General features: G+C 34.5%; 2 protein-coding genes across 4 annotated transcripts in view; one reads left to right on the top strand and one right to left on the bottom strand.

Annotated features, from left to right (window-relative positions):
* Positions 1–26,349, top strand: part of LOC135836479 (immunoglobulin superfamily containing leucine-rich repeat protein-like) — a 379,815-nt gene that overhangs the window by 152,800 nt on the left and 200,666 nt on the right. The window lies entirely within an intron of this gene.
* On the bottom strand, positions 3,122–3,682 carry LOC135834101 (uncharacterized). The gene has a single exon (XM_065347939.1). The coding sequence runs from the start codon at positions 3,680–3,682 to the stop codon at positions 3,122–3,124; it is 561 nt and encodes a 186-aa protein (XP_065204011.1).

Genomic DNA, 26,349 nt, shown 5'->3' with positions numbered 1-26,349 from the left:
TCTCACGCTTTATAACGTGCCCTTTGCTTTCGTATGGGTACCAGATCTCTCACCCTATATTAGTAAAGATTCAATTGCACCTTACCGCATTAAACGGTTAAATATTCAATCCGCGTACAATTTAAGCATTTCCCACTATAAATTGCCGAGCTATATAAATAAGAAATTAAATCCCGTACACATTGTTTCCATAATACGCGCCGTGCCACGCGTAGATAGCTATACTATGTGTATTGTGTACCTAGCACTCTAGCAGTACCTCTACCTACCTTGTGTACTAATATTCAAAAGTAGTAGGGTTCACACGTGTGCGTTTGTGTATGCAGAGTATGTATAATCTCTATACGTAGGTAGGTATATATCTAGAAGAAAAATAATCCTCATATATTTTCAATACTTAATGAACCAAATGCTTGAGACGCGATGAAATCTCTGCTCATTTCTTCAATGTTCGTGTACTCGATTTTATCAATTTTATCTCGATTCTGGTTGTATACTTTTTTTTCTGCACGTACATCATATTTTTTTGCCGAACTGCTTACATTCGTGTTGTAGATTCCTCTAGCAAACGAATACGAATTAAATTTCGTGTATGAAATTTATCGAGTTATGGATTGTGTAGGAGAATAGAAAGAGCAGGGTGAAATGCAAGATGGAATTTTTACTGGATTTGAAGCCTTCTTCGCCGAATCGGTTTATTTCCATAACTGCATGTTTTACAGCTTCTGAGCATAATCAAATTTGTTAGTACATATTTCGCGTTTTAGTTTTTTTCGGAAGGGGAGGGGCAGTTGCGAATCGCGAATAAAATGAAAATAAAAATTACGTCCCATGTGGCAGAATGGTGCGTCCTCTGCGCTGATTGGCTGGTTGGTTTGTTATTGAATCAGTCAACTTTGGCGCGAAATTAGCTATATTTAATTCAATATCTCAGTAATTACTGAGCATAATTAAAAAGTAATTGAAAATTTGAAATCTACGCATCAGAAACCCCATATTGAGGGTTTAAAAAAAACTATAATATGGGGAATTTCCACAAAATGAATCCCCTATCAGTGTAGTGAATTGTGCTTCCGGTAATATTCTTAGCCTTATTTTACATCTAGTAGCTGTACATTTCATCGATTGTTGTCCTTTTTACAGAGTATATAATATGCTTGAAAAACTTTATAGATCTGCTAGCTTTGATCAATGGTATAATACACAATTACAAACAGTGAAATTACATTACATATGCAATAAAACACAAATCAGAATATAAAAATATCAATTTAGAAAAAAATCGAAAATGAAATCTTATTCAATGAGTTTTGTCATTTTCGTCTCAACTCTTCCCCCCCCCCCAATTCAATTCAATCTTGAATGAAATTCATACTAGAGATCACTTTGGGAAGTTGAAAACATACCGTTTAGTCTTTCGGAGTCATCACTTTCTTCAGTAGCTGTGAAGAAATCTGCCGCGGATTTTATGAATGGCCCCTGAAAATTAGTAAGGGTTACAATCACTTGAATTATCTCAGTTACATACAGGAATTTATTTTACGAATCAAGTCCAAGATTTGAAACACTTTTACATGTCTAATGGCTCGTTCAACGTGAATTCGTGCTGCGGCAATATTATAAGTCTCTTCCACCTCGTGCTCTTCGAATTGAGCACCACTTAGAAAAGGCAGTATGTTAGTATATACGCTATCCGACAGTATATCGTTAAGCACAAAGCCTTTGTCAGCTAGTATCAAGTCTCCTTGGCGAAATACCTAGCAGAGTTTTCACTGTATGCATGTGTTTATAATTACTGTAGGTACAGCTTTGAGAATCAAATTCTTCTGGTACCTGCATGGGCACCTCAAAACAATCGACTATTATTCGACAATTTGAGAATCTTTTGCAACAATCTGGTAATGATGAAGCATTCTTAGCTTGGGAGGGAATCTCATTCATCAAGTTCTTGTATAATACTTCGTGCAACAGTAGTAGAACAGAACGAAATTTTATAGATACAGTTAAAACACTAATGTTACATTTATAACTCAAATCGATATCTGAATAATTATGACGAAGCTTCATAAGAGTAAGAAGCAAATCGTCCTCGAAGGTCATTTTTTGTGGCGGGGAAACAGATTTCTTTTTACGCGGCTCAGTGCCATCTGTTTCCTCTGTTCGGTTCTCAGCAGTATTCTTGTTTAACATAATTCAGGTACTCAAACTCGAATTGTTTGCATAACTCTGATGACCTCAAAGCATGGTAAAATAAAATAACACGAACTGCACAATTCGTGACACTGATGAGGGATTCATTTCGCGGTAATTCCCAATATATTTCTTTTAAAGCCCCCAATATACTTAGGTTTTGCAATGTGTAGATTTCAATTTTTTAATTACTTTTTAATTATTCTCAGTAACTACTGAGATTCAATAAAATAAAGCTAATTTTGCGCCAAAGTTGACTGATAATACAATAACCAGCCAATCAGCACACGGGACGCACCATTCTGCCACATGTGACGTCATAGCAATAATGTCTATTGACTCAAATTATTTTTTTGGCATTTCTTGCCCAACGAATTGAAGGGTCCTTTTCCAAAGTTAATCAAATCATTTTTTTCCGCGTTGAGAAAAACAAAAAAAAAAACAACATTTCCGCTCTAGGGAGGTAATGTAAACATTTTGCATTACATTCCCGGGATGGTTGTCTTTCTCAACTTGAAGAAATAATTGACATAATCAACTTTGGAAAAGAGCTTTTCAATTGTACGTGCCATCGAGTGGTGCTGGAAAGACAAGAGTGAGAAAAATAAGGCAAGTTTTTGCCTGAATTCAAGCCCTAGCTGAAATATAATTTTTATTGAATCTAATTTTTACAAAAAAAAATTTACCCCTTCCTTTTATTGAATTGGTTATTTTTTGCCCGGCTATAATCCAGTTTATTTTTATACATATGAAAATCGATTTCGAGAAATAATGCACTCTGGAGTTTCTCTAGCAGTAACTCTGTATACGCATTTAATTCTTCACAATGCAGCTCTGCCTTTGCCGTAGCCGCTAAAGCTATAACTTCTGAAGGTCCAATCCCTCTCAGGGTTTTTTTTTAACGCGTTCTCGAACTCTGGAAAAATACATATTACTTCTTATTATCGGTTACATTCTTAGGATCTTTCTTCGGGGGTGGTTTATTCTTCGGATCTTTTTGGCCTTGATAACCCGTTCCTTTCTTTTTCCAGAACGGCTTCGTGGGCTTTCGTCTATCCATCTGCCAATTTTTCTTAGAATTATAGCCTCTATCATTACGATAGTTTCTATTATTCCTAGAATATTGGTTCGGGCAACCATCGCGATAATTGTTTCTCGGACGGAAACTCGGATTTCGGGGGCGGAAGGGTTTTCGATTATTTCGGTGATGTTTACCTGAATGGTAGTCCCAGTATTCATTCGGACATTCATTACTCCGGTGGCCCCATTCTCCACATTTGAAACAGCGCGGACCTTTATCCCAGTCAGGACACTCCCATACATAATGGTATGGGCTGCTACAGTTGTAGCAGTTATGAGGCGGCGGCCGGGGCACTGAGGCGGCATTCGGTGGTGGAGGCAGTCGGGGGTTCGGGTTCCGGTGATACGCAATAGCATGATGTAAGAACGGTTGCATAACCATTTGCCTAAATGGTATCAATTTGGTGGGCATTCTTATCAGTACCCAACTTTTATAATTACATATTTCGAGCAATTTTTACAGGAGGTTTTCGAAGTTTGAAGCTTTCATACTTGTAGTTTTTTCTTCAATTTTAAACACAGTTAAATCCTGTGATGAAAAAATATCCCATGTTCGTCGAAGTTTACAGAATTTCTTTGAACTTTGACGAAGAAAGAATCTTAGATTTTTGTTACAGGATTTAACTGTGTTTAAAATTAGGGGGAGGGGAACTATATAAAAGCTTCAAACTTTGAAAAACTCCGGTAAAAATTGTTCGAAATGTGTTATTTTAAAACTAACTGATGAAAATGGCCACCAAATTGACAATATTTAGGCGAATGGTTATGCAGCCATTCTTACATCAATTGCCCCGAATCTCGATCTGCCTTTTGCGTGGCCATTTCTCTCCCTAAAGTTGATTTTCACGCGCTGGGTCCTCGCTTCCACCATTCTGACGCTTGATTCAGAACGCTTCATGGCCTAATCATAAAGAACATACATTAATGATATTGAAATCATATGAAGTTATTTTAATATTTTATGGTAATTTATAGTGTAGCGAGATAAATGTATTGCTCATTGAATTCACTTCCTAAGCGGACCTTTCCAGCTGACAAATCAGTTAAATTACATACGGTCAACTTTCGCCGTAAACACCCGAAGATCTATAGCCGCTTCCATCAGATTCAGTTACGCATTGTAAATAAGAGTATATTGATAATATGTACTATGTTAGTTTGATAACATTTTTTCTTTGTTGACATTGGCAGTGACATTAGGTTCTGATGTACATAGTTGCTCTTTCTGCTACAGCATCATCGGAAGATATTGAACTTGAACCGGATGAGTTTCGCTTTCGGCTTCCTTGGTGCAGCTTTTTCGAATGTTTTTCACAGTTTCTAGCATGTATACCATACAAAATTGAAGGAATCAAGAGAAAATTTATTTGTTGATTGTGAATATTTTCTTACCTTAGAACTTCATCATATGTGGTTAAATTAACATCATCAGCTGCTGTGTCTACGATTTCATCCTTCATCCACTTCGAAATAAATGCTCTAAAATATTGAATTTGGTTTGAAGAATGTGATAGGGCACTTTGCCCAATTTGGGAAATCACAAAAAAATTGAGCTTTCGAAAAAATCCTATGGAAAATTTCAAAAAACTCAAATGTGACATTTCCGACCAAAACACACGAAAGAATGTACGAAGATTTAAACATAATAAATCAAAAAGATTCGTCAAAAACATTAGTCAAAAGCACTTTTTCAAAAAAAAAAAATTACTTAAATTGAAAAAAAAATTAAATTTTGTTTTTTCATTTTTTTTAAAATCTATTTTTTATTTTATTAGTTTTGAAAAAGTGCTTTTGACAAATGTTTTTGACGAATATTTTTGATCCGTTGAAAAACAATTCCCATGTGATATTCGTGTTTTTGTCGAATATGTCACATTTGAGCTTTTTTGAAATTTTCATTTTCCGATGAGATTTTTTTTCGAAAGCTCAACTTTTTTGTGATTCCGCCAATTGGGCAAAGCGCCCTATCACACTCTTCAAAGCAATTCAATATTTTAGAGCATTTATGCGTTCTTTTCTCTCATTTTGAAGAGCGTAACTCAGATAAGCACCCTGCAAAATGTCATTGTCACCAGACTGTTTCTCTGTCGATCTTTTTCTATCTCCAATTTAATTTTTATTTCTTATTTTATTCGAGAAGTGTTTTGGAAAAGTTCCAAGTTCACGTAAAGAGCTTTATAATCAACTGAGTCGGACACTGGAATGTTGCGGTAGTACTATTTACTGTTACTTTTATTCAAAATAAGATTTCAACATCCCTCAGACTTCAGAGGCATGTAGATCTCAATTTTTGATCAAGAATTATTATATTGTGTTTTTTTTTTCTGTGTCTAATTTTATTGTGAATCCAGTACCATCTTTCACATAAAGAAATGAGAAACTAGCGAATTGGAATAATTTTTACCTAGATATTGCTAAGTCCAGTAGAAAATTGAAAATAGTGTGCTACGCACACTAAAAAAATTAGTGCAACCAATTAAGCACCAAGCAAAAACTCTCTTGCAATCAGCAAATGGCTTGAGGCTATTGCGTGAAAAATTTCTCGTACATGTTCTATGTAGTACATCATATCATTGCGGTCGTTTGAATGTATGAAACCAGTGGTTGTGTACCTACAACGAACCGCCGAACAAACCATTCTATTTTTGTATATACCTACAAAAATTCCATTTTAAAATATGTAATTGAAAATTTCCCATTGAAGGTCTGAAATAATTTGGCAGAGTTTATGATCGACTTATCCACTTCCTTTGCGAATCAAACCAAAAGAGTATCTAGTGAATTTATCAATTAATAACGTATGTAGGCACCTTTGCATTTCAATTTTTACACCAATGGTACAAATACAAGTATAAAATCTGAAGTAAGAAGAAAAAAAATGTGTTGCAGCATCATAAATTACCGCGTTACTGCTGCTAAATAAAATGCAAATATAAGTTCACTTCGGTACAAATATTCGTAGACACTTGAAATTCAAGTATATATCCTCGACTGAGAGCAACAAATGTAAAATATTCTTATTCAAATAAGCCCGCAATGCTGCATAATGTTTGGTCTCTTTTTCATAATGTTGTTTTATTCGAGTGTTGTAATTTTTTTATACATGTATAATATACTAACGACTACATATTCGTACAGAACCACATAAGTATATCTCAAGTACAAAGTATACAACAACTTGGAACACTTGCAGTCTCTGTTTTTTTTATACACACACGTTTGTCTTCTGCTTGACTGCTGTACCATATAAGAAATCTATCGGAAACGAGTAGGTAAGCTACACACATTTCTCGAGGGAAATGAATCGTTCCTATATAGTTCGCAAACGAAGAACGGAACAATTAAACAGACTATGGAAAAATAAATTGTAAACGCTTCGAATACTTTTGATTCCAATGTGTATTGGCGCGCAGCTTTCGCAATCTGCATGGTGTCCAAAGTTTTATACCTAACCCTTCGGTGAAAAAAAAACCTGCCCAATTATTTCCGAAACAAATTTTTAATTGGTTTACTCGCGCAGAAATGCAAAGATTTACTTAGATTAGTTTTTTCTCAAAGAGATATCTCCGGTAATATTTGAAATGCCTCGGTTGCCGCGTATTACGTATAAAGAATTTCAGCTCGATAATGATGATGAATGAACTAAGCCCTCGTTTCAACGTGAACCTAAACGCGGCAGTCAAATGACTGGCAATAATAACATCTGATCAAAGCATTCTTCGATGAATGGGAATTCGTTTTAATCGAGTAAATGAGTAATAATTTGGCGAAAAAGGTTTAATATGAGTAATGGGCATCATTCAACCAAATTAATAATCACTAACGGCGTAGATGTTTATCAACGGAGCCAATTATCAAAAATTGTTTTTGCCGTTGGTTTAGAAATGCGGAGATTGATTGAATTTTATTCTTAATCTTTTCTATCCATTATCGTTTGGTTTACTAGAGGAACATGTCAATCTCACTTCGCAACCAAATTTTCAGCGGTTGAAGTAGATTTTTCGCCAAAGAATGAATCTTGAAAGAAAATTCTGAAACGTCAATCCATAAAATCGACCTCCCAAACCGATTGAAACCTTTTTGAAGCCGATCTGGAGACTCCGGCATTTTTCTCCAATACCTACATAGTAATTTCAATGCGCTCTAAACAGCATTGTATCTGATTAACTTCAGCAGCTGAATTTCTGAATATTTGGTTCTGTTATAAACTCGATATCCAGAATCTACCAGGGCTGAAAGATAAATCCTATAGGTGATTAGTTCAGACGGTGGATTTTTTCAAAATATTGAATGTCTTCAATTAAAAAAAAAAAAAAAATCAAAAATTGCTTACTCGCCAACAATTACTTTTAACTTCTTGCACGGAACTTTAGTAGTTGACTCGTTGAGTGTGTACTTGACCTTCCACAGTGCAGTTTCGTTCACAAACAGTTTCCATACTAAAGATTCGCAATTGTGCTCGTATTTTTGAACCTGTAGAAGGGGGGGCGTTGATGCTCAGATTTTTGTCTCAGGCTAAAATGTTGAACATAACCACCTGAGCTCTAAGGGAAAATCTGAGGAGGAGTGTACAATTCTTTACAAAAAGCGAACAAAATACAGTAGACTCCCGATTATCTGATGTCAATTGGGGTGGAGAGGCATCGGATAACCAAAAAAGTCGGATAATCGATTTTTGATTTTTTACTGAAATTTGATGAATAAAAGTCGATAGTAAATCCTTCTAACTATCAAAAAATATACTGGCAGTTTTCAACATCAATTGACCAGATTCAAACAATATCATAAATCAATCTGAGAAGTCAAAATTTTGGTTGAGTATGGGGATTTTAGGCCATGTTTTTTCTAAAAATTGAGATCCCTGCAAAAATTAGATAATTTTAGTAAACATGAGAAATTTTTGAGAATACCTAATAAATTAAGTAGGTACCTACACCTTTTCGCAATTTTTTTTCCAAAAAGTGAGATTTTTCACTTTGAAACATAATTATGACAATTTTACGTTGAAAATAGAGTTTTCAACTGCGAAAAAGCTAGAATTTTCAGCAATAGGGAAGACTTTTGGGCAATTTTTTTTTTAAATAAAACATTTTAGAATTTTTTGCAAACAACTGAGAATTTTTACAAATTTAAGGAAAAAGCAAAACTGGCTATTTCTGGAGGAAATGCTTCGGGGCGAATGGAGATACTCTCGCAGTGGATCTGGTGACTTTCGAGATGCTGTTAATTGAGATCTTAGGCACGCGTGTTTGTTGCTTCTCGACATGTCGCTTCCAAACGTTGGAGTGGTTGGAATCGGAATTGAATTCGAGAGGCAGTGACGTCATCAAATCGAGCGGTTCATCGGAGTCAGACTTATGAGAAGGTTTTGGTAAGGTATGAAATGTTTATTGCAGCATTAGTCAAGGCGGCGCGAACTAAATTCGCGGATAACTTCTTGTTTCACTTACGTGATATTCTAATTATCATCTCTATCCAACGCAAATTTTCTCTGGCGGCTAGATGGTCTGGCAATTTGCCAAGTATACTACGATCGGCATTGATAGCTTCACCTGAAACAGAACACAATACACATACGGCAAAAAATAAGAAAGGAACACTTCACATATTTAATTATTTAATCGATTATGAAAGAAAACTCTCTCCATTTGAAAATTATAAAAATTCTCTCGTGATTAGAATTTTCACTTTCAAAATATCAAAATTGTTGTTGTTATCACGTTGAGAACTTCGGGCCTCTTTAGGCATTCTTTAGGCTCATCGCGAACCGGCGTAGCTGCGTCGGTCTCCATCGGACGCCATAAAACTAATTCATTTTTAGGAATAGAAATGAATACTTCTTGATTTTTTTTTGCAAAAATTTTTTTCAGGTGAAAAGTGCGTTTTTTGGATAAAGAGGAATGAGTACGGGGGTTGGGCCGCGAAGGGGCCAGGGGGCGGAGCCCCCTATTCAAAAATAAAAAAAATTACGAGAATAAAAAAAAAACGTACAACATCAAACATAAACTTATATACCCCTCCAATTATCAAAAAAAAAAAAAAAAAAAAAATGAGAATGAAAATGAAAAAAAAACATACCTAACCTTAATTACAAACGGGAAAAAAATGCATAGAATGTACAAAAGTAAGCACACGCAATACTTGTTAATAAAACTTTTGATAAACAAGGTATCTAACAGAATTTCTGAGACAAAAATCTCTACTTTTTCATTACCTTTTCACTACCATTTTAATTAACATTTCAAAACACTTATCCCCCCCCCCCCTTCAACAATTTCATACAAATTCAAAAAACAAATACAAACTCAACAAAATTATTTTTTGTCAGAAGTTGGGGGCGATTTTCTTACGTATGTTGGCCTGCAGTTTTTCAGCACTGACCTTTCCTGCAAATTCCGCCGCTTGATTCTGTGAGGCCAGCTCAACTTCGATAGCACCATAACGACGACTTCGAATATGCCCCCCCCCCCGTGGCGCAGTCGTCGAGATCAGCATCTTTACTTGGCTTTTAATTTCTCCTGTTTAACACAAGGTGGCCACATTATTGGGGCGCTTCATCTTATTCTGTTGAAATAATAGAAATTAGCCCTGATTTAAAACTAAAGTAAACAGAGTAAACTCCTCCAAACCGAATTTCATTTTTTCGGCCATTCTAGAGCCTTCAGTGCAATTTTTTATCTCTCCGGAACATGTGTGAATTGATTTGAGCTGCTGTAGGTAAATCGAGTTATGGCTTATTTTCGACCTGTATTACAAGTTTATCCACATTCGAATTGATTCTCAGCTGATCATTTTGAGTGTGTCTTTTTGACCATTATATTCATGACGGAAAAATTTTCAAAAAAACACCATGAAGATGCTTGTCTAGAAATCATCTCGTCAAAAGTAACCCACAAGTTGATTTTTTGCTGTCTGAATTCTTTTCCAAATCTTCCAAGTTCTGGAAAAAATTTTAAAATTCTAAAGAAATCAAAAATCGCTCTGGTTCTAGAATGGACAGAAATGATGAAATTTGTTTCGAGAGAGTTGATTCATCATTAGTTGAATCGAGATTAATCTCAATCATTTTTATTGTATGAATTCATTGCAACATGCACCGCATAAGAGTAGATCTCGAAAAAAAAATCGAAAGATTAGATAATTTTTCTTCAATTGTTTACATATTGAGAATGATTTCATTATTTGCCTGACATCGCTTGATATGTCGACGAATGTATCGCAGCATATCATTTTGAAGTTTTGAACATGTTTGCTCTTGAAGTGGTTTTCACCACGATGCCACAATTTTGCCTGGCGGATGGGGCCGCAAAGCGACTTGATATCATCAATTGTAATTAACATTTCAGCAACTGATTACACAGGATGAAATCAAACTGAGCTACAAATTCGAACTGTTTTATCGGACTCGAGATATTTTTTATAGAATTATACAAATGGCAAATATGCAAATGCCGTTGAGATTGCGATGGTTACTACCACGACACAAATTAATATTTCTATCCATTTACAATTTACATCACATTACACCACACAGGGGCCTGCAAAAAGTACACTCTTATAAGCTAAACATTCTACTTACATTAGTTTTGACTTTAATTCAGTGAACCTAGCTAGCTATTTTATCAATTATATTATCATTGACCAAATTGATTTTTCGACACACATTAAAAGAAACGCATTCAGTTTTTCTTGACTAACAAGACACGTCTGATTTGGGTTAATAAACGAATTTTGTAGGTTCTTTCTCCATATTCGATGAAAAATATATTAACCGTTAGTATAATTATCTACAAATTTGAAAGAACGCATAAAGCATTGAAGAAACCATTAACCCTTTGGAGGTTCTTTAGGTTCCCATTGTTCGGGAAACAAATTGCTTTAATGGGTGTACCCTGCCCAATTGACCAAATCTCAAAAAAGTTGAGCTTTCAAAGTAAAATCATGTTGGAAAATGAAAGTTTTGAAAAAGCTCAAATCCTTCATTTCCAACCAAACAAATGAATATAAATAGGATTTTTTTTCAAAAATAATTCAACAACACGAGTAAAAAACATTAAACAAAAAGCACTTTTTAAAATATTTTTAAAAAATTAATGAGGAGAAAAATCGCCTTAATAACGGTAGTAAAAAAGGTCGTCTAGCAGTTCACAAGTTGAGCAAAAATAAAAACTTGGTGAAAGAAATGCCTTTGACCAAAAAATGAAAAAAATCAAAATCTATGTCGCTAAGAGCGGATTTTTCATCAAGTTATCATAAAATTTTGTTGGAAATCGAACCGAAATATGACATAGAATTTGGCGAAATTGCGAGCTTTGTCATGGGAGGTAATTAATAATGAAACATTTTGCTTTGAAGCACGAGATGAGACATAGAATATTCTTCCTTCCACTTTGGAAAAAATAAGTATTTTACCACTCGATTGTATATAGTTGTATGTTGGAATATGAAGATGAACATTCATCTGTTGGTTCAGTCTAGTCATTTCGTTTACGCTATGGATTTTGTGGTTTTTTTTTCACCATTTCTCAGTATATGTTCATGTTCATATTCCAACATTCGATTAGGTTGATAAAATACTTATTTTTTTTTACAAAATAAAATAAAATTCTATGCTACATCTCATGAATCGAAGCAAAAATGTTTTTATTATTAGTTACCTCCACTACAAAGCTCGCAAGTTCGCCAAATTTTGTGTCATTATTTCGGTCCGATTTCCGACAACATTTTAAGACTTGATAAACAATTCTCTCTTAGCGACATTGATTTTTCTTTCCTTCATTCTTTAAACAAAGGTGTTTTTGCCAACAAGATTTGATACTTGTGAACTACCAGATGACCTTTTTTCAATTTTGTTTTTTTATATTTTTTCTAATTAATTTTTCATTTTTTCAAAGAGTGCCTGCTGTTGTTCAATGATTTTGACACATGTTTTTGATCCATAAAAAAAATTCTGCATATAATCAATTTTTTTGTTGAAAATGTCACATTTGTGCTTTTTGGAAACTTTCATTTTCCAGCAAAACTTTGTATCAAAAGCTCAACTTTTTTGTGATTTTGCCAATTGGGCAAGGCGGCGCCCTATCACACTCATCAAAGCAATTTAATTTGCTAACCTTACAACCTAGAGAACCTCCAAAGGGTTAAGTAAAAAAACAAATGCAACAATTCTCTTGCAATCAGGAAATAAATGATGGCTTTATACTTTTCAGTTCTTGTTGCCCATACTTATCCAATCAATGTTGTCCAACGTATAAAGTGAATATTTACAAGTATTCGATAATTTAGTAAAAAAAAAAATCGAACTTCTGGCAATATCTATAAGTAACTTACCGCATCCAAATGTCATCTTGAAACAGTAAAACGAACCAAAAAAGGAGAATTCACTCAAAATGCCCGACCTTGGTGACGAATTGTCACCTAGAGCGTACTTTGATAAGGTCACATTCCCTTCGCATACGTTTCCAAAATATAGTAAACTTCGATATGAATCCTTTAATGGGTATTTTCTCAAGGATACGTATAAATCTGCCACGCTGAAAATGCGTAGGCACATCTAGTATCTACTGATATCATTCTTTGATACGTCATTTGTCATTTAATTAAACCTATTACCAATTCACTATATCGAATTACTGGGCCCACAAGGAATAAAGTTCTTTGAAGCTTTCAAATAAGAAGCAGACATGCCTACGAGTGAATACATATTTTGAAAGCATTCTAACATTACGTCGGTATAATTGACTTGATTCTACTAATTCTATTCCATCCGAAGCATTTTCAGAATAATACCTTCGTAAGTTATGTTCATTGTCGTTCCTTAAATGAAGCATATGTGTCGAAAAATTTTCTCCAAGTTAACTTTCATTGAGTAATGAGTACTGATGAGACTGCAAAGTGACCATTCTCTACAGTTTTCATAGAAATGTATTAATAATTTCATTTCGAGGAAAACCCGTAGTTTAATTGGTGCCAATTTTCGATTTTAATTTTTTTTACCCCCTCCCCTCGCCAATTTCCTCTTACAGAACCGCTCCTAAGTTGGTATGCGAAAGTACAATACTGCTGCATGCTGCAGAAAAAAAATGGTATTTAACGATTCGAAGCTTCATATGTACGTAGGTAGCTGAAATCTTAACATAAATATCGAATCTCATCGTTTATCTGCTCATTTTACGCCGGGAAATTCTCGCACGTCTTCGTGGAAAACGCTGCACTACAAATGACCGCGTATAGATTACTCGTATATATTTTCGTTGCAATAATATCGACGTCGCCGAAGGTACAAGTTGGGGTAAAATTTCGGACCGTAAAAGGGCGTCGAAGGGGAACGAACGAACGAGCGAGAGCAAAATCGAAAGAAGAAATATCCAAGTATTAAATAACACTTTGAACGAAGCATCTTTTATATTCATTAATTTTATCGGAGTTTCCTTCTGGTATGAACACCGCTTACCGCAAATTTAGAACAAAAATACAGCCTCTCCACCTTATTTCTAGGCCGGATGGTGTAAACAATGGAGTAACTCTTATCTCGGTGTCATTTATCATGTGCACACTTCACTAAGATTCTCTACACTCTTCTACTTTCCGGTTTTCTGTTACGAAAATGGAATTTACTCCGTCATAATTCGGATTTACTTTAGAATTCGTTCTAACTCTTATATACCTACCTTTTCGTCTGTCGCGCGAATAAAAACCTCACACGGATGTGGTATTCCAGCGTAAAGAATTCATTCGCGTAGGCGATTATCAAGCTGGTTGATATAATACGTACACATGTATGTATAGGTATCTATCTAATGTAGGTAGGTAGGTACGTATTTGTATATCTGCTAAATAGCATATACCTACCTTATATTACGTATAATGTACTTACTTTGCTGATACTACGAGTATGATGGCAATCATATACATAACCAAAATGCTAATTTAACTTCACAGTAGGTATACATACAAATTTACGTATAGCCTATACCACATACGTACCTACGCTTATTTGAAATGTCAAGTTTGAATTCTCGTAAGGTTACCTATGTCTACTTATACTCGTATTTCGATTCATGAGCTCGTTTCTAATTTCACGTAAAATTTCATAAATTATTTAAAATTTGCAACTCGCTGGCGCCGAAACAATACTCGCTTTCGTATATTCCTACCCAGCGATAAATCCGAGCCGCGTCTTAAACGACGACCAAGGCAACGAATCTGATCAATAATTAAAGATTTAATTTTTTTGTTGAAAAATTACTTCTTCGGTGCGGTATATTACATGTGCACAGGTTTTCTTCTCTCTCTCTCGCTCTCGTACTCTTTGAATTTCGTTCATTAATAAAATAAAGCGCCCTTTTTGCGCTCTACTATATAAGATATTCCTCGAGCGTTAGGTATTTTTTTTTCTCTTTTCCAAGCTCGTAAACCAGCATCACGATGAGAGGAGTGTTGAAAAGACCAAAAAATTGTTTTATACTTTTAAGTGCGTGCTCGCGTTTTAAATATTCACTACAATGAGCTAAGGCGAAGCAACACTGAAGAAATTTCTTACCAGCGACCTACATGATTATACGACGACGAACCGACGAGCTTATACCTACATTGCCAGCTCTGCGTACGCGTGAGCGTGGAAAATATTCGGGAAATTTCACCTACCAGCTATGCTGGATCGTCGGTCGTTCTATCTTTTGCTTTGCTTCTTGGCTCACGTGTAGGTAGGGAAGGGAAGCTACGTCTACGTACGTTGTACGAGGTATATTGTAGTGTAGGTACCCATGATATTATACGCTAACTTTTACCGTAGTTTATAATGGATCGTTGGTCTCTGAACCATTGACTTTATACGTTTTAACTATTTCAAAATGACAATGACCGATATCATAACCTAACCGAATGTTTATGTATATGAAAATACTTCACAGATGTAGCTTCAAACTTACATACGTAATTGTTTACACCTTTGCTAGGTGAAAAAAGAAGTTTCAATTGTGGGTGTATTCGTATTTTCAACTCGAGAGTGTCGTATTCTAAAAATAAATTTGAAAAATAGAAAACTTACCTATCGAACGAAAAAAGAAAAAAAATGGTTTAATAAAAAAATTCAATTATTATTCTGACTTGTCTTGGACGAAAATTTTAAAGAATTCTAGAAAATCCAAATTTATAGGTTGAGGTGGATTGTCTAGAAGTTCAAATCTGCAACCAGAGAAAGTAAGTAACACTTGGAAAATGAATATTACGACGATCAAGAAATTCATGAAAAACGGTAACTTCCAAGAGCCTTTCAGGATAAAATTGTGATATCCGCCCTTTCTCCAATTTTGACGAAACTCACCCAAGATGTTAGTATGGATGTAAAACCATCCCAAAAATTTTTTTGAGCCGACCTCCCCCACCCCAACCCGAGAAATGTCCCTATACATATGTGTTAAAAGTTCAAAATTCTCGTTCTCCGGCGAGGGTGCAGTGGTCCAAAAATTTTGAAACTTTCACAGAAAATAGTCACTAGGTTGGTGCGTGTGTGAAATTTTTCTCAAAAAAATTTCATATTTGGGGTTTTTTGAGGGGGGAGGGGGGGTTAAAAATTTCAAAAATTCGTAGAAAAAACGAGGAGGGGGCACACTGCGAAATTTTCTCAAAAATTTAGTTACACCCTAAGGTATAACATATTTTTTGTGGAGCTCAAAAATCGTGCAACATGCTCAAAAAATCAAAATCTTGCAAAAAACGTGTTTTTCACCTTTTTTTTTGGCCATGTTTACGCTTCCGAAGTCAACATTTTTGATGAAAATAACATTTCAAATAAAGTACCTAGAAATACTTGAAAATGACAATTTTACATTTTTGAGCCACAAATTGCATAGGTATAATGAACGATTACATTGCATATGAGCAGCACAATTGAATTTAATAAGTGAAAAACGGACTCTCTAATGAGTGCCCAATTTTTCCATACATCACACATGGTGGTGAATGGTGATCATATGCATTTGCATACCTAAGTAGGTACTGTTTGGTAAATTTTCTCGAGTGTTTTGTGGGTGCAAAAAAATCAACTACCAAATATTGAGGTTCCAATTTTCAATTTTTTTTTAAAGGCAACTTCCTTTGATTGATTTTTCATTTCAAAGTACATACAACCAATTTCTGAACAAAAAAATAATTTAAAAAATGAAAGAATGTTAGGTATATTACATGTAATAATATTTGATCAATAATCATCAGAATTAAGTAGGTATTTAAAAATAGAAAATTGCTCTATGGGATTTTTTTGGCAAGTAGGTATGTAGGTACTAGGTACCTAATTTTCAATCAATCTTCATTATCACTATCAGCTTCCATCGTTATGGCAATATTTGAGCTGGGCTTGAACAAATTCGTTAGAATTTCTTTCGGACAAACAATTTGAGACTTATATCTTGCATTTGAAAGAAAATAGATCACTGCTGCAATGTGAGAACATGAACGAATGGTTTGTAGTCCATTTGCACACTGGCAAGTATACCCTTTGATGTCTTCTAGTGTATTGCTACCTGGCTCATATTCGATGAAACATTTATATACTTTACTATTTCGGTGCCTGAAATTTTTAGATCTGGATCTGTCTCTCTATCATTAACTTCATATAATCCCAAAAATCCATCTTCACTATTTATTAATTCACCCAGATAGGACACTGCTTGTCCCAGTTGATAAGTTCCAGTGAAAAATTGTGTAAGCTGCTCATCAGTTAGCTCAGAAAAATCTTCAACGTCAGATGATGACAGAGGAGTGAAACATACTCTTCTCCTCTCCCAATGCTCATCTTCAATTTCTTTTGCAAACTCATTACTTGCCATCATTCAATCTCTCATTTGTTGGATGATTTCTGTAGAATTACTTTTGTCAGAGATCAACTTTTTCCCAAAGACATTATTCAAGTAGCACACTATTTTAGTGGTGCTTTTAATCTTGGGCAGAATTTAAATCTGAGGTACTCGTCTATTACCACATGGCTGGAATCTTGCGTTTCTTATTCCTCCTCAACCGGCCACAGTTATTGTAAAAATATTATTTGATGGTAGATAATGGAGAGCAAAAGGTATCACATGGAGAATTGGAGATGAAACTCAATTGTTAGAATATGTGAAATAAGTATGCTAAAGTATGTGAAAGAAGTGCCCAATGACAGTTACTTACAGTACAAGCTTCTGCACACAATTTATATGCCACACTTTGAAGTTTGAAATTCGCTAAATAATAATTATTATAAAACATATTACACATTCAAACAATAAGAAAATAATGACGGAAATAAGACACATGAAAAATTAAAATAGGTTATAAAAATACCCTAAAAAATTAACACAAAAAAAAAACAAACATATCTACATAATAGATACCTAGTATATGTATTGATACACACAAAAAAAGCAAATTGCTGGTAAAAATGTTGAAATTCAAAATAATAAAACATTAATTCATGGAAAAAATGAATACAAAACAAAATTATTTTATATAAACCAATCATGACACAAAAAAAAATCATAAATTAAAATATCAAAACAATTTTTGTTTGAAAAAAAATAAAAACAGAAAACTACATAACAAAAATGAAAATATCAGTTTCATTCTGACAATGATTTGTTAGTCTTTGGCGGAGATAGTGGTAACAGTACAAATTGCTTTATGATTATTTATAAATAAATTTTGGTAGACGCTTAAAATTGAGTACTTCAATTCCGTCTGTTCGATATCCATTTCAGGTTCTTTTTGCAGTAAGTACATTGATTGCATTCGCAAGATTTTTTTGCGTTTCCATTAATTTGAAAAGCAGCCATTTCTTTCAAATTTAGGAAATGAAAAATTGTATAAAACACAGGGGTTGAGAGGGTCAGATCACCAAACCAAGTTGATATTCGAACTCAGCATTTCCGAATATGTACCCCACCAACGATGTATCTCACGGCATTATTGGTCATTTTGAGCTCTACTCGAAATTTCCTTCCCGTCCCCTTTTGAAATTGTGTACTAGTAATTATTCAATTGAAGGGCTCAGTTCCAAGTCGGCCTAAGTCCATTTTTTCCGTTTCGAGAAAAACGCAAATAACTGTTTTTCTCGCCCTTCCGCTTCAATAATAAATGATGTGATTATATGGTTGTGAAGCTTGATCTTTCTGCTTTAAAGTACCATATTGGTATTTTTTCAATTTTGAGTATTTTCAGCTCCAGAGCACGTCAAAGAGTCAGAAAAAGTGGACTTAGGCCACTTTGGAATTATCTGATGTTAAAAATTTCGAAAAAGAGCTGAAAAGTGCGTTTTTTCAAAAAAAAATTCACGAATCATTAATTTAATACATTTCTGAAACAATTTCATTCAAAGCACCTATTTGTACATACCATGATGAATAATACATGTGAAAACGCCTTTACTCGAAAATCGTTGAAAAACTTCTGAAAAACCGCATTTGTATACAAATATTCGTAAAAAATGTATGATTTAGGCCACTTTGGAATAATCAGCTTTTTTTTCGAACCGGCAAAACAGCGCTCCTGAGCGAAAAAAGTAACGCCAGGGGTTGGGACAAGGTGGTAAAGGTGTTAACCGACCTGTACCACCAGATGGCGCTGCTAACTCAAAAATGATAAAAATGGACTTAGGCCGACTTGGAACTGGGCCCTTCAAAGTTCAATTCCACTTTGCGAAAAAGTTCCAAGGTGAGGGGCAAACTTAAAATTCTCCACAGGCAAAAAAAAAAGTATAAAAACACGCCTTCTAACTTTAACACAAAAAATAATTAGTACCCCTTGAAGAATAAAACGCGCGAATAAAAACGTGTAAAATCTCTAGTACTTCTTGTTAGGGCGCGAGCGTTCAGGAGGAAAAAAAAACACCGCAAAAAGCTCTTTGATCGGATTCATAATTACGGCCATTTAAACTACGTATTCAACACACTGCGCGGTAATCTTCATCACTTCACTCGAGCGTAAAGTCCTTATACGTCTTTGTTTTTTAGACACATTCAAGTTATACGTACTTCACCGAGTAAATTTATTATAACGGTTCAACGCTTTCCCCAAGTGCAATGAAAACCCTCGAATATTTTTACCGCCGCGAGTCGTACCTTACCTACCTCTCTTTCTGTGCATTTAAACAGATTTCTTTTGCGGCCTTTTTTTGGCTCATAGGGTATATTTTTTTGCGCAGCTTGTGTACTATCTAATTAGGTATTAAAATTTGAACTTTTACCTGTGATGCTCGTAAGAGGTATTGCGTGGGATAATTAATACATATAGGTATCTTCTTTAGGACTAGCCTTTCGCGATCTCTACTACTTAAGAGTGCCTGAATGAGCCCTTTTCTGTAAAAGGAGACGAAGAACTTTTGAGGGTCCTAATTGCAAATATCTACATTGAAAACAATTATTTACTGACTTCGAAGCATTGAGTAGAAATTACGTATCTAGCATGCCTTGTGTATTGTTGGTCTTCCACTCGTGAAACTGCAAGTTAATCAATTACATTCTTTAAAATCGATCTCGTACTTTTTTTTATCGTACCATCGCATCGTAAACTTGATTTACTTATAACAACTGCAAAACACCATAAGCAAAGTTCTTTGCTCATTTCGTCAACCTTGCAAAAGCTCTCGCATTGCAGTTCAACTTCCAATTACCTTGTCAGAAGTGTAAACTTTAGTAATTACTACTCGATAATTAATTTGTCTCGTAAATAAAGCGATTGCATTAGACACGTCTTGGTGAAAATTTCTCGTGTTGGGAAACTTTTTTTCTAAATGTATCAAAACGAAGATCGAGTAACTTCCTCGTATGATGCGAGATGCAATTACAAGTACTTGAATTTCACAAAATCTTTTCAAAACGTAGCACAAGATACCTATTTAAGTGGTCAAATTCAATGAACACCTATGTTTTGAGTTCATTAAGGCATTTCTTATTTTTGACGAATTTAAGGTGGTTCAAAGCTACTCACCCATCGTTTCGAATAATTCTTCTCGAAAATTGGGTACAATTGGGAAAAATTTGCAACTTGGAGGTGCCTATGGAGATGAGAAATGGATGCTCAAAAAAGGACTTTGAAAAAATTGTAAATTTTTACTCGGATGCGTCGACTTAATCCGGGACCATGGCCACTCTCAAGGTTCCACTATTGGCAGTTTGATGAGTTTCTGGTTTGATTTCAAATGTTTTTTTGCTATTGAATAAATCTCTTGCTTTGAAGATAATAAAAGATGAAAATAATGATCCATATTTGCAAAAATCACAACCTATACTTTCGAAAAAATCTAGAACCAGGCATAGGTACCTATAATGGATCATCATAATGACTAATTCGATCAACTGAAAACTGTACATACTTAATGAAACTTGCACGCAGAATTAACGTTTTTTATTTCTGCCTCGCCGGTTTAAAATTTATTCAACGTAGTCATTAAAAATGGATAACGGAAAATAAAAAATTCCGTCCATCGAACGCGGATACACGGTTTCTATTTTCGTCAATATGGCAATTCCGTGCACAATAAATTTTTATTCGCCCTAGTTTTTCTTTTTCAATTTGAATAATGGCGTACCATTACAGTTTGACTAATGCCACACAACCGAGAATACGAGCTTGTGTGCGTTTCAAAATATACACATACACAATGTACCATTTGCCTATCGATTTCGTTACAAACAACAACGCTATACTCTGTACACGGAAATACGAGTATGTTGAAAAAAAAGCTCAGAATTTTTACCAATTCGTTCGTTTTGCCGCATACTTTCTGATTTGGAAACATAATTTGGGAGGAATACCTACTCTCACGTATATCTTCGTTCGTAGTATATTTTGCAATAAGGCTTTTGACGTATCGCGGGTTGCATATCGGTTTGCCTGAACTTAATCAATTTGGTGGGCATTCTTATCAGTGAGTATCAAAATTTCATATTTTGAGCAATTTTCACAAGGTGTTTTTGAAATTTATTGCTTTTATTTAGTTTTTTCTTCAATTTTAAACACTCTTAAACCCTCTAATGGAAAAAGATCCTCTCTTTGTCGAGGTTCAAAGACGTTTTGTTAACTTCTTTAAAACTCGACGAAGAGAGGATCTTTTTCCATTACAGGGTTTAAGAGATAAATTTCAAAAACACCTTGTGAAAATTGCTCAAAATATGAAATTTTGATACTCACTGATAAGAATGCCCACCAGAATTGATAAAGTTCAGGCAAACCGGTATGCAACCCGCGATACGTCAAAAGCCTTATTTGTACAATAGAATTATGTCAGGCGATTCTATGATCAATATTGAAATTTGGATATCCCTAGTCGAGCCGGCTCAAACCAATGAGATTTTGTTTGAAACGTGCTTCCTGAACTGCTCATCTGAAATGAATATCTTAACGTACTTACTTTTTGACTAATTTCGGTGAAATTCATGTTAATGTTTTAGGGTTAGGTACAGGATTACAGTACTTTATCTAAAATTACCAAAAACTAACAAAATTTTAACAAATTTTATTGAAATCGAGAACAATTTGCATAAAGCATCGTGAAAACAATTGTTAAAAATGGCCCAAAAACATATTTACGAGTAAAATCATTGAAAATTGAATGTGTGAGTATTTTGCAACATTCCCTACGAAAGTTTTTTTTTCTTCATGACAAAATGACTTGAAATAATTCCAAGTACAAAAAATGAACAATGAACAACATCACATTTCGCAAAAAAGCTGCGTGCTCTTCGTTTTCAACGTATTGGAGGAGTTTGAGCAAATCCTTTGCTTTTTTCGGAGCCAAACTGACGCTTTTCGGCTGTACTGAGCTTAACTGTCTTCCTCAAAAATTTCCTCTAATTATTTGGAAGTAGCACAGTCATATTGCATTCTTAAAATAACACCAAAATCATTAATTTCTACGTTTCACGTGTTTTTTTGAAACAGTAATTTAAACACATTTAAGTTTTTTTAAATGCAATTTTTGCTAAATTTAATCTTTCATCATTTTTGGTGGTTTTGAATCATTGGATGATTTTTATACTGTTTTTAGCTTGTTCATTTCAAGTGTATCTTGTTTTCACATTGATTCTTACCCACATTTTTTCGAACTTGGGTCAATTCTGTTGAAATTTCATCACATTTTATGTACACAGACTGGGCACTTCATCAAAAATGTTTTTTTTTTTTTCAAAAATCTGATCTTTCAACCTTTAAAATTCATTTTAAACGTGATTATTTTGGAAACTTTTTTGTCGAAACGGTCGATTTTGTCAAAGCGGGTCACGGTATACGCGCGTCAATCAGCGACATGACCCAACAATCAGGCGTCGTTATGCTGATTGCTAAAGAACTCAGTCATACTGTAAAGAGCAAATGGGTCATTCTAGAAAAAAATCACTTATTTTAAAAAATGGCTAGAAATTAGTTTTCTAAAATCAGTGAGAAAATGACTGAAAAATTGGTCGTTGAAAAAAATTACTTACTGATAAGCTTAGAAATTATGTACTAAAATGGTAAATTACTCGTCCAATAATTTTCCAACAGAATTTTGGAAAAATTTGTCGTGCCTCTCCCCTTGAACAATTCTCATATTTTGTTAAATTTTCATCAAGTTAAAGATGAAGAAGCGCGAGAAGGGACAGGCTCGAGTCTTTTTTCCACGAAAAGTTTAATTCGTGAATTTGTGAGTAGGACTCTGCAGTTTTTTTTTCTTCAAATTTTCAATAATCTGTTGGAATGCCTGAAATAACTTTTAGAACTCACTAGAATTTTTCTAATTTTAGCTTCACGAAATATTGTAAGTCATTTTTGAGTCTTGAGTCAAACACTCATAAGTAATTTGCCAGAAATTTACATTCATTTATGTGAAATTACCGATAAATTACATAAAGCCAATAATAAATTGTTGGAAAATGGAAATCATCAACTACCAGAAAAATCACTACCTAGTGGATTACCAAAAAAATAAGAATTAGGAGAATTTAGCAATTTTTTGCAAGTTTTCAAAAGTCATTGTGGCGCTTGAATTGAATAGATCGCCCGAGTGCTAAAAACAATGTATTTCAAAATGATTGAATTGTCTCAGAGAACATTCGTGGGCTGACAAAATTGGGAAAATAGAAATTAGGCACATTCTCACTTCTTGCAGACGAACTCGGCACAATTGTAGAGATCATCCCTTAATGACACGTACAAATTAGGCATACGAATTCGGCACATGGAATCCACGTTCGTTCACTACGTTCTTCTCTATAAGGAGGGGGAAGGAGGTACGCATGTTTTCTTTGCTCTTCAAAAGTTTATGCAAAAGTTTCGGCCATTTGGGTGATCCAGAAGAGGGTTCAAGGGTTCCCAAAATCATACAATTCAATTTTTTTATGATATATGTCGAGGAAAAATTTTTCGGTCAGAATTATGATAAAATTTAGGTATGTGAGAGAACCCGTGAAAAAATGCAGCTTTTCGCATTTTTGAAGATCTTCCACCCACATAAAAAATTCTGAAAAAATAATGTCGTACATCTGGATGCGATACATGAGCACTTTTGAAAGAAGTGAAAAAAGATGCCTCAAAAATGGCGTTCAAAAGCTGAAAATGTGCGTTTTGATCAAAATATATTCTTGAAAAAGTTACAAAAAATTTCCATAAAGAACCCTTGGTAGTTTCTAATATTAATGCAAGTTTCAAAAAAATCAGTTGGAAATTGCCGAAGGTGAGAATTTTAAACTGAAATTGCAACTTCAGCCCTCTTGAAGAGGTGCCCATTAGATTGATGAAGTATTTGTGTATTATGATAATTTTCGAATGTGCCAAATTTTCATGTCTTCTTTTCGTTCATTTTTTCTCAGATTCATGTGCCGAGTTTGTATGTAATATGGCCGAAAAATTACGTACTTTTCTTGAACTTGCACCAATATTGTGCTCTGCACTGCAGCACGTATGTTAAAAATTTTTGTCAATTTTGAAATTGCCAATTTTTGAACTTCTCAATTTTTGAACTTGCCTTTCAATTATTTGAAATCACTTGAAAAATTTATAGTTCGAGTCGGACGTTTTTTTTTTCGGAATTCCTCTTGACATTTTCTTTAAAAAAGATCAAAGACGACTCACCCTAGTAACCCGTTAAAAATCAAAAATAAGTGGCTTTCTGGTTTTAGTGCTCGCTTTTCAAACACCCTGTATACGAATAAAATATACACCACTCGTATAGGTAGCTCTTTAGGTATACATCTATATCCACGTACATCTCGACAGCAACGAGAAGAAAGGTATAATTCTCAACTTATCGAAGATTTACGACACCTATATTCTCGTTGGCCTTGAAAGTTGATATAGTTTCAACGACGCGACTACGACTTCCAGCGCGAATATAAATTACGCCAAGTTAAATCGTCTCGACGTATTTTTCTTCCATCTATAATACGCTGCTGAATTTTGGCTGCTAAAAAGTTACGGAAATTCAGTCGACGACTACGACGACGACGAACCAAGAACCATTCATCGTCATCGCACAAAGCACAACGCCATTTCGATCGATGAAGTTTACCAAAACTTATAGAACACGTCACGTCCGACAACAATACTGCTGCAAATCTGCATTAATGTTTTCAATTAGTTGGGATTTACGTTCTAATTTGCATGCGTATTATTTGGCTTGCAAATTAAATATATACCAGTGATACATTAATCTGTCATTCTCTGAGTATATACCCTATACTCTCTCTGCTCTCACTCATCGTGTGCTCCTCCTGCTGTATACCTATATATGCATAGTATAAGCGCCATTGTCACCAAATCGTTAACCCATTCGGTAAACTGGGTATACGTTGGATAGTTTGTCCCGTTTGCTGGTGTATAACTACAAGTACATATACGACGAAGCCACAAGTTGCGGACTTATTTAAATTCCAAACGATCAACAGCTTCGTATTTTAAATATTACAATTCGATCAAACGTTATATTTTTTATTACCCCTATAGATGTTTGTACTATTTATATCACATATTATACCGTATGTGGATGAAACACGCGTACGACCTATTAAATTTACAACAATAAAACATCTTCTTAAATTATAATAAACTCTCGAGAGCAGAAAATGTTTTAACGAGGCTATTATTTTATCAAACATACGAAGCAGATGTTTTCTCATCCATCAAATTTCTTCTCGTTACTTTTTCTTTATAGTTCTCTACTCCATGAAAAATTTTTGCCCACAGAATAAAAAGTGTCGTATAAAAAAAAAAAAAAGCTCTGCCATTCTACAACTCGACTTTGCTTGTATACAACTTCGCTTACCACACAAGGCACGTACACCATACACGCCGCCATTCAGATAAATTTCAACCCTGCCCCCTCCTTCACTCCTCATTTTCCGCAATCCTACACCGCATTAAAAGTAAACTTGACTTTTTTCTCGCTCTCTCTCATTCTCCTATGAAAGGTCAAACAAACACGAGTATTTTTCGATTTGAAAGTTATACTGTTCGATACATTTATCCGAGTAAGAAAAAGTCGTTTTTTAACTTTCATTGTCCGTTCGTAGTTGAAAAAAAATATCAATGCAATTTTAACTGAACAATTTTTTATTGCGAAATTTTATGACAAATGAGTTTCCAACTTGTCTTATGTGTGCTGGATCCTATAGTGAAAAAAAAATCCTCCACAGTGTAGTATTACACATCGAAAGAAATACGTGAAAAAAAATCCATTCGAGGCGTTCATTTTGTAAGTTCGGCTCCATTTATCAAGTCTGTACTAGACGTTAAAATAATGACCCAACCTTGCGTCGCATAAATGTAAAAAAATCCGCATTCGTTGGTTAATACATTGTGTATAGCTGATATCGATGTTATGTAACTAAAACAAACACCATTTACACGTACTATTTACAAGCCAAAAAAAAAAGTTGAAAAAAAATGATCGACACGAGTTGAAAAAAAAATGCTTTCACATCGTTCGAATTTACCATCATCAAATTGTTTAATCAAAAATTGGCACACCTTGTTGGCAAATTAATCATTTTTCCCTTTGGTTAAGCTTATACCAAGTATAGAAAATGCTGAACTGTTTCGTTTGGCGAGAAATTACTATATCGGTATTATTTA

This window comes from Planococcus citri, chromosome 2, assembly GCF_950023065.1.
Source record: "Planococcus citri chromosome 2, ihPlaCitr1.1, whole genome shotgun sequence".
In the NCBI taxonomy this organism is placed as follows: Eukaryota; Metazoa; Arthropoda; class Insecta; order Hemiptera; family Pseudococcidae; genus Planococcus; species Planococcus citri.
Note: the sequence above shows the minus strand (reverse complement) of the source record. Positions and strands in the feature narration are given on the sequence as shown.

Excerpts from the sequence above, each read along its gene's own strand:
- LOC135834101 (XM_065347939.1), bottom strand. The coding sequence starts at position 3,682 with ATGCCCACCAAATTGATACCATTTAGGCAAATGGTTATGCAACCGTTC.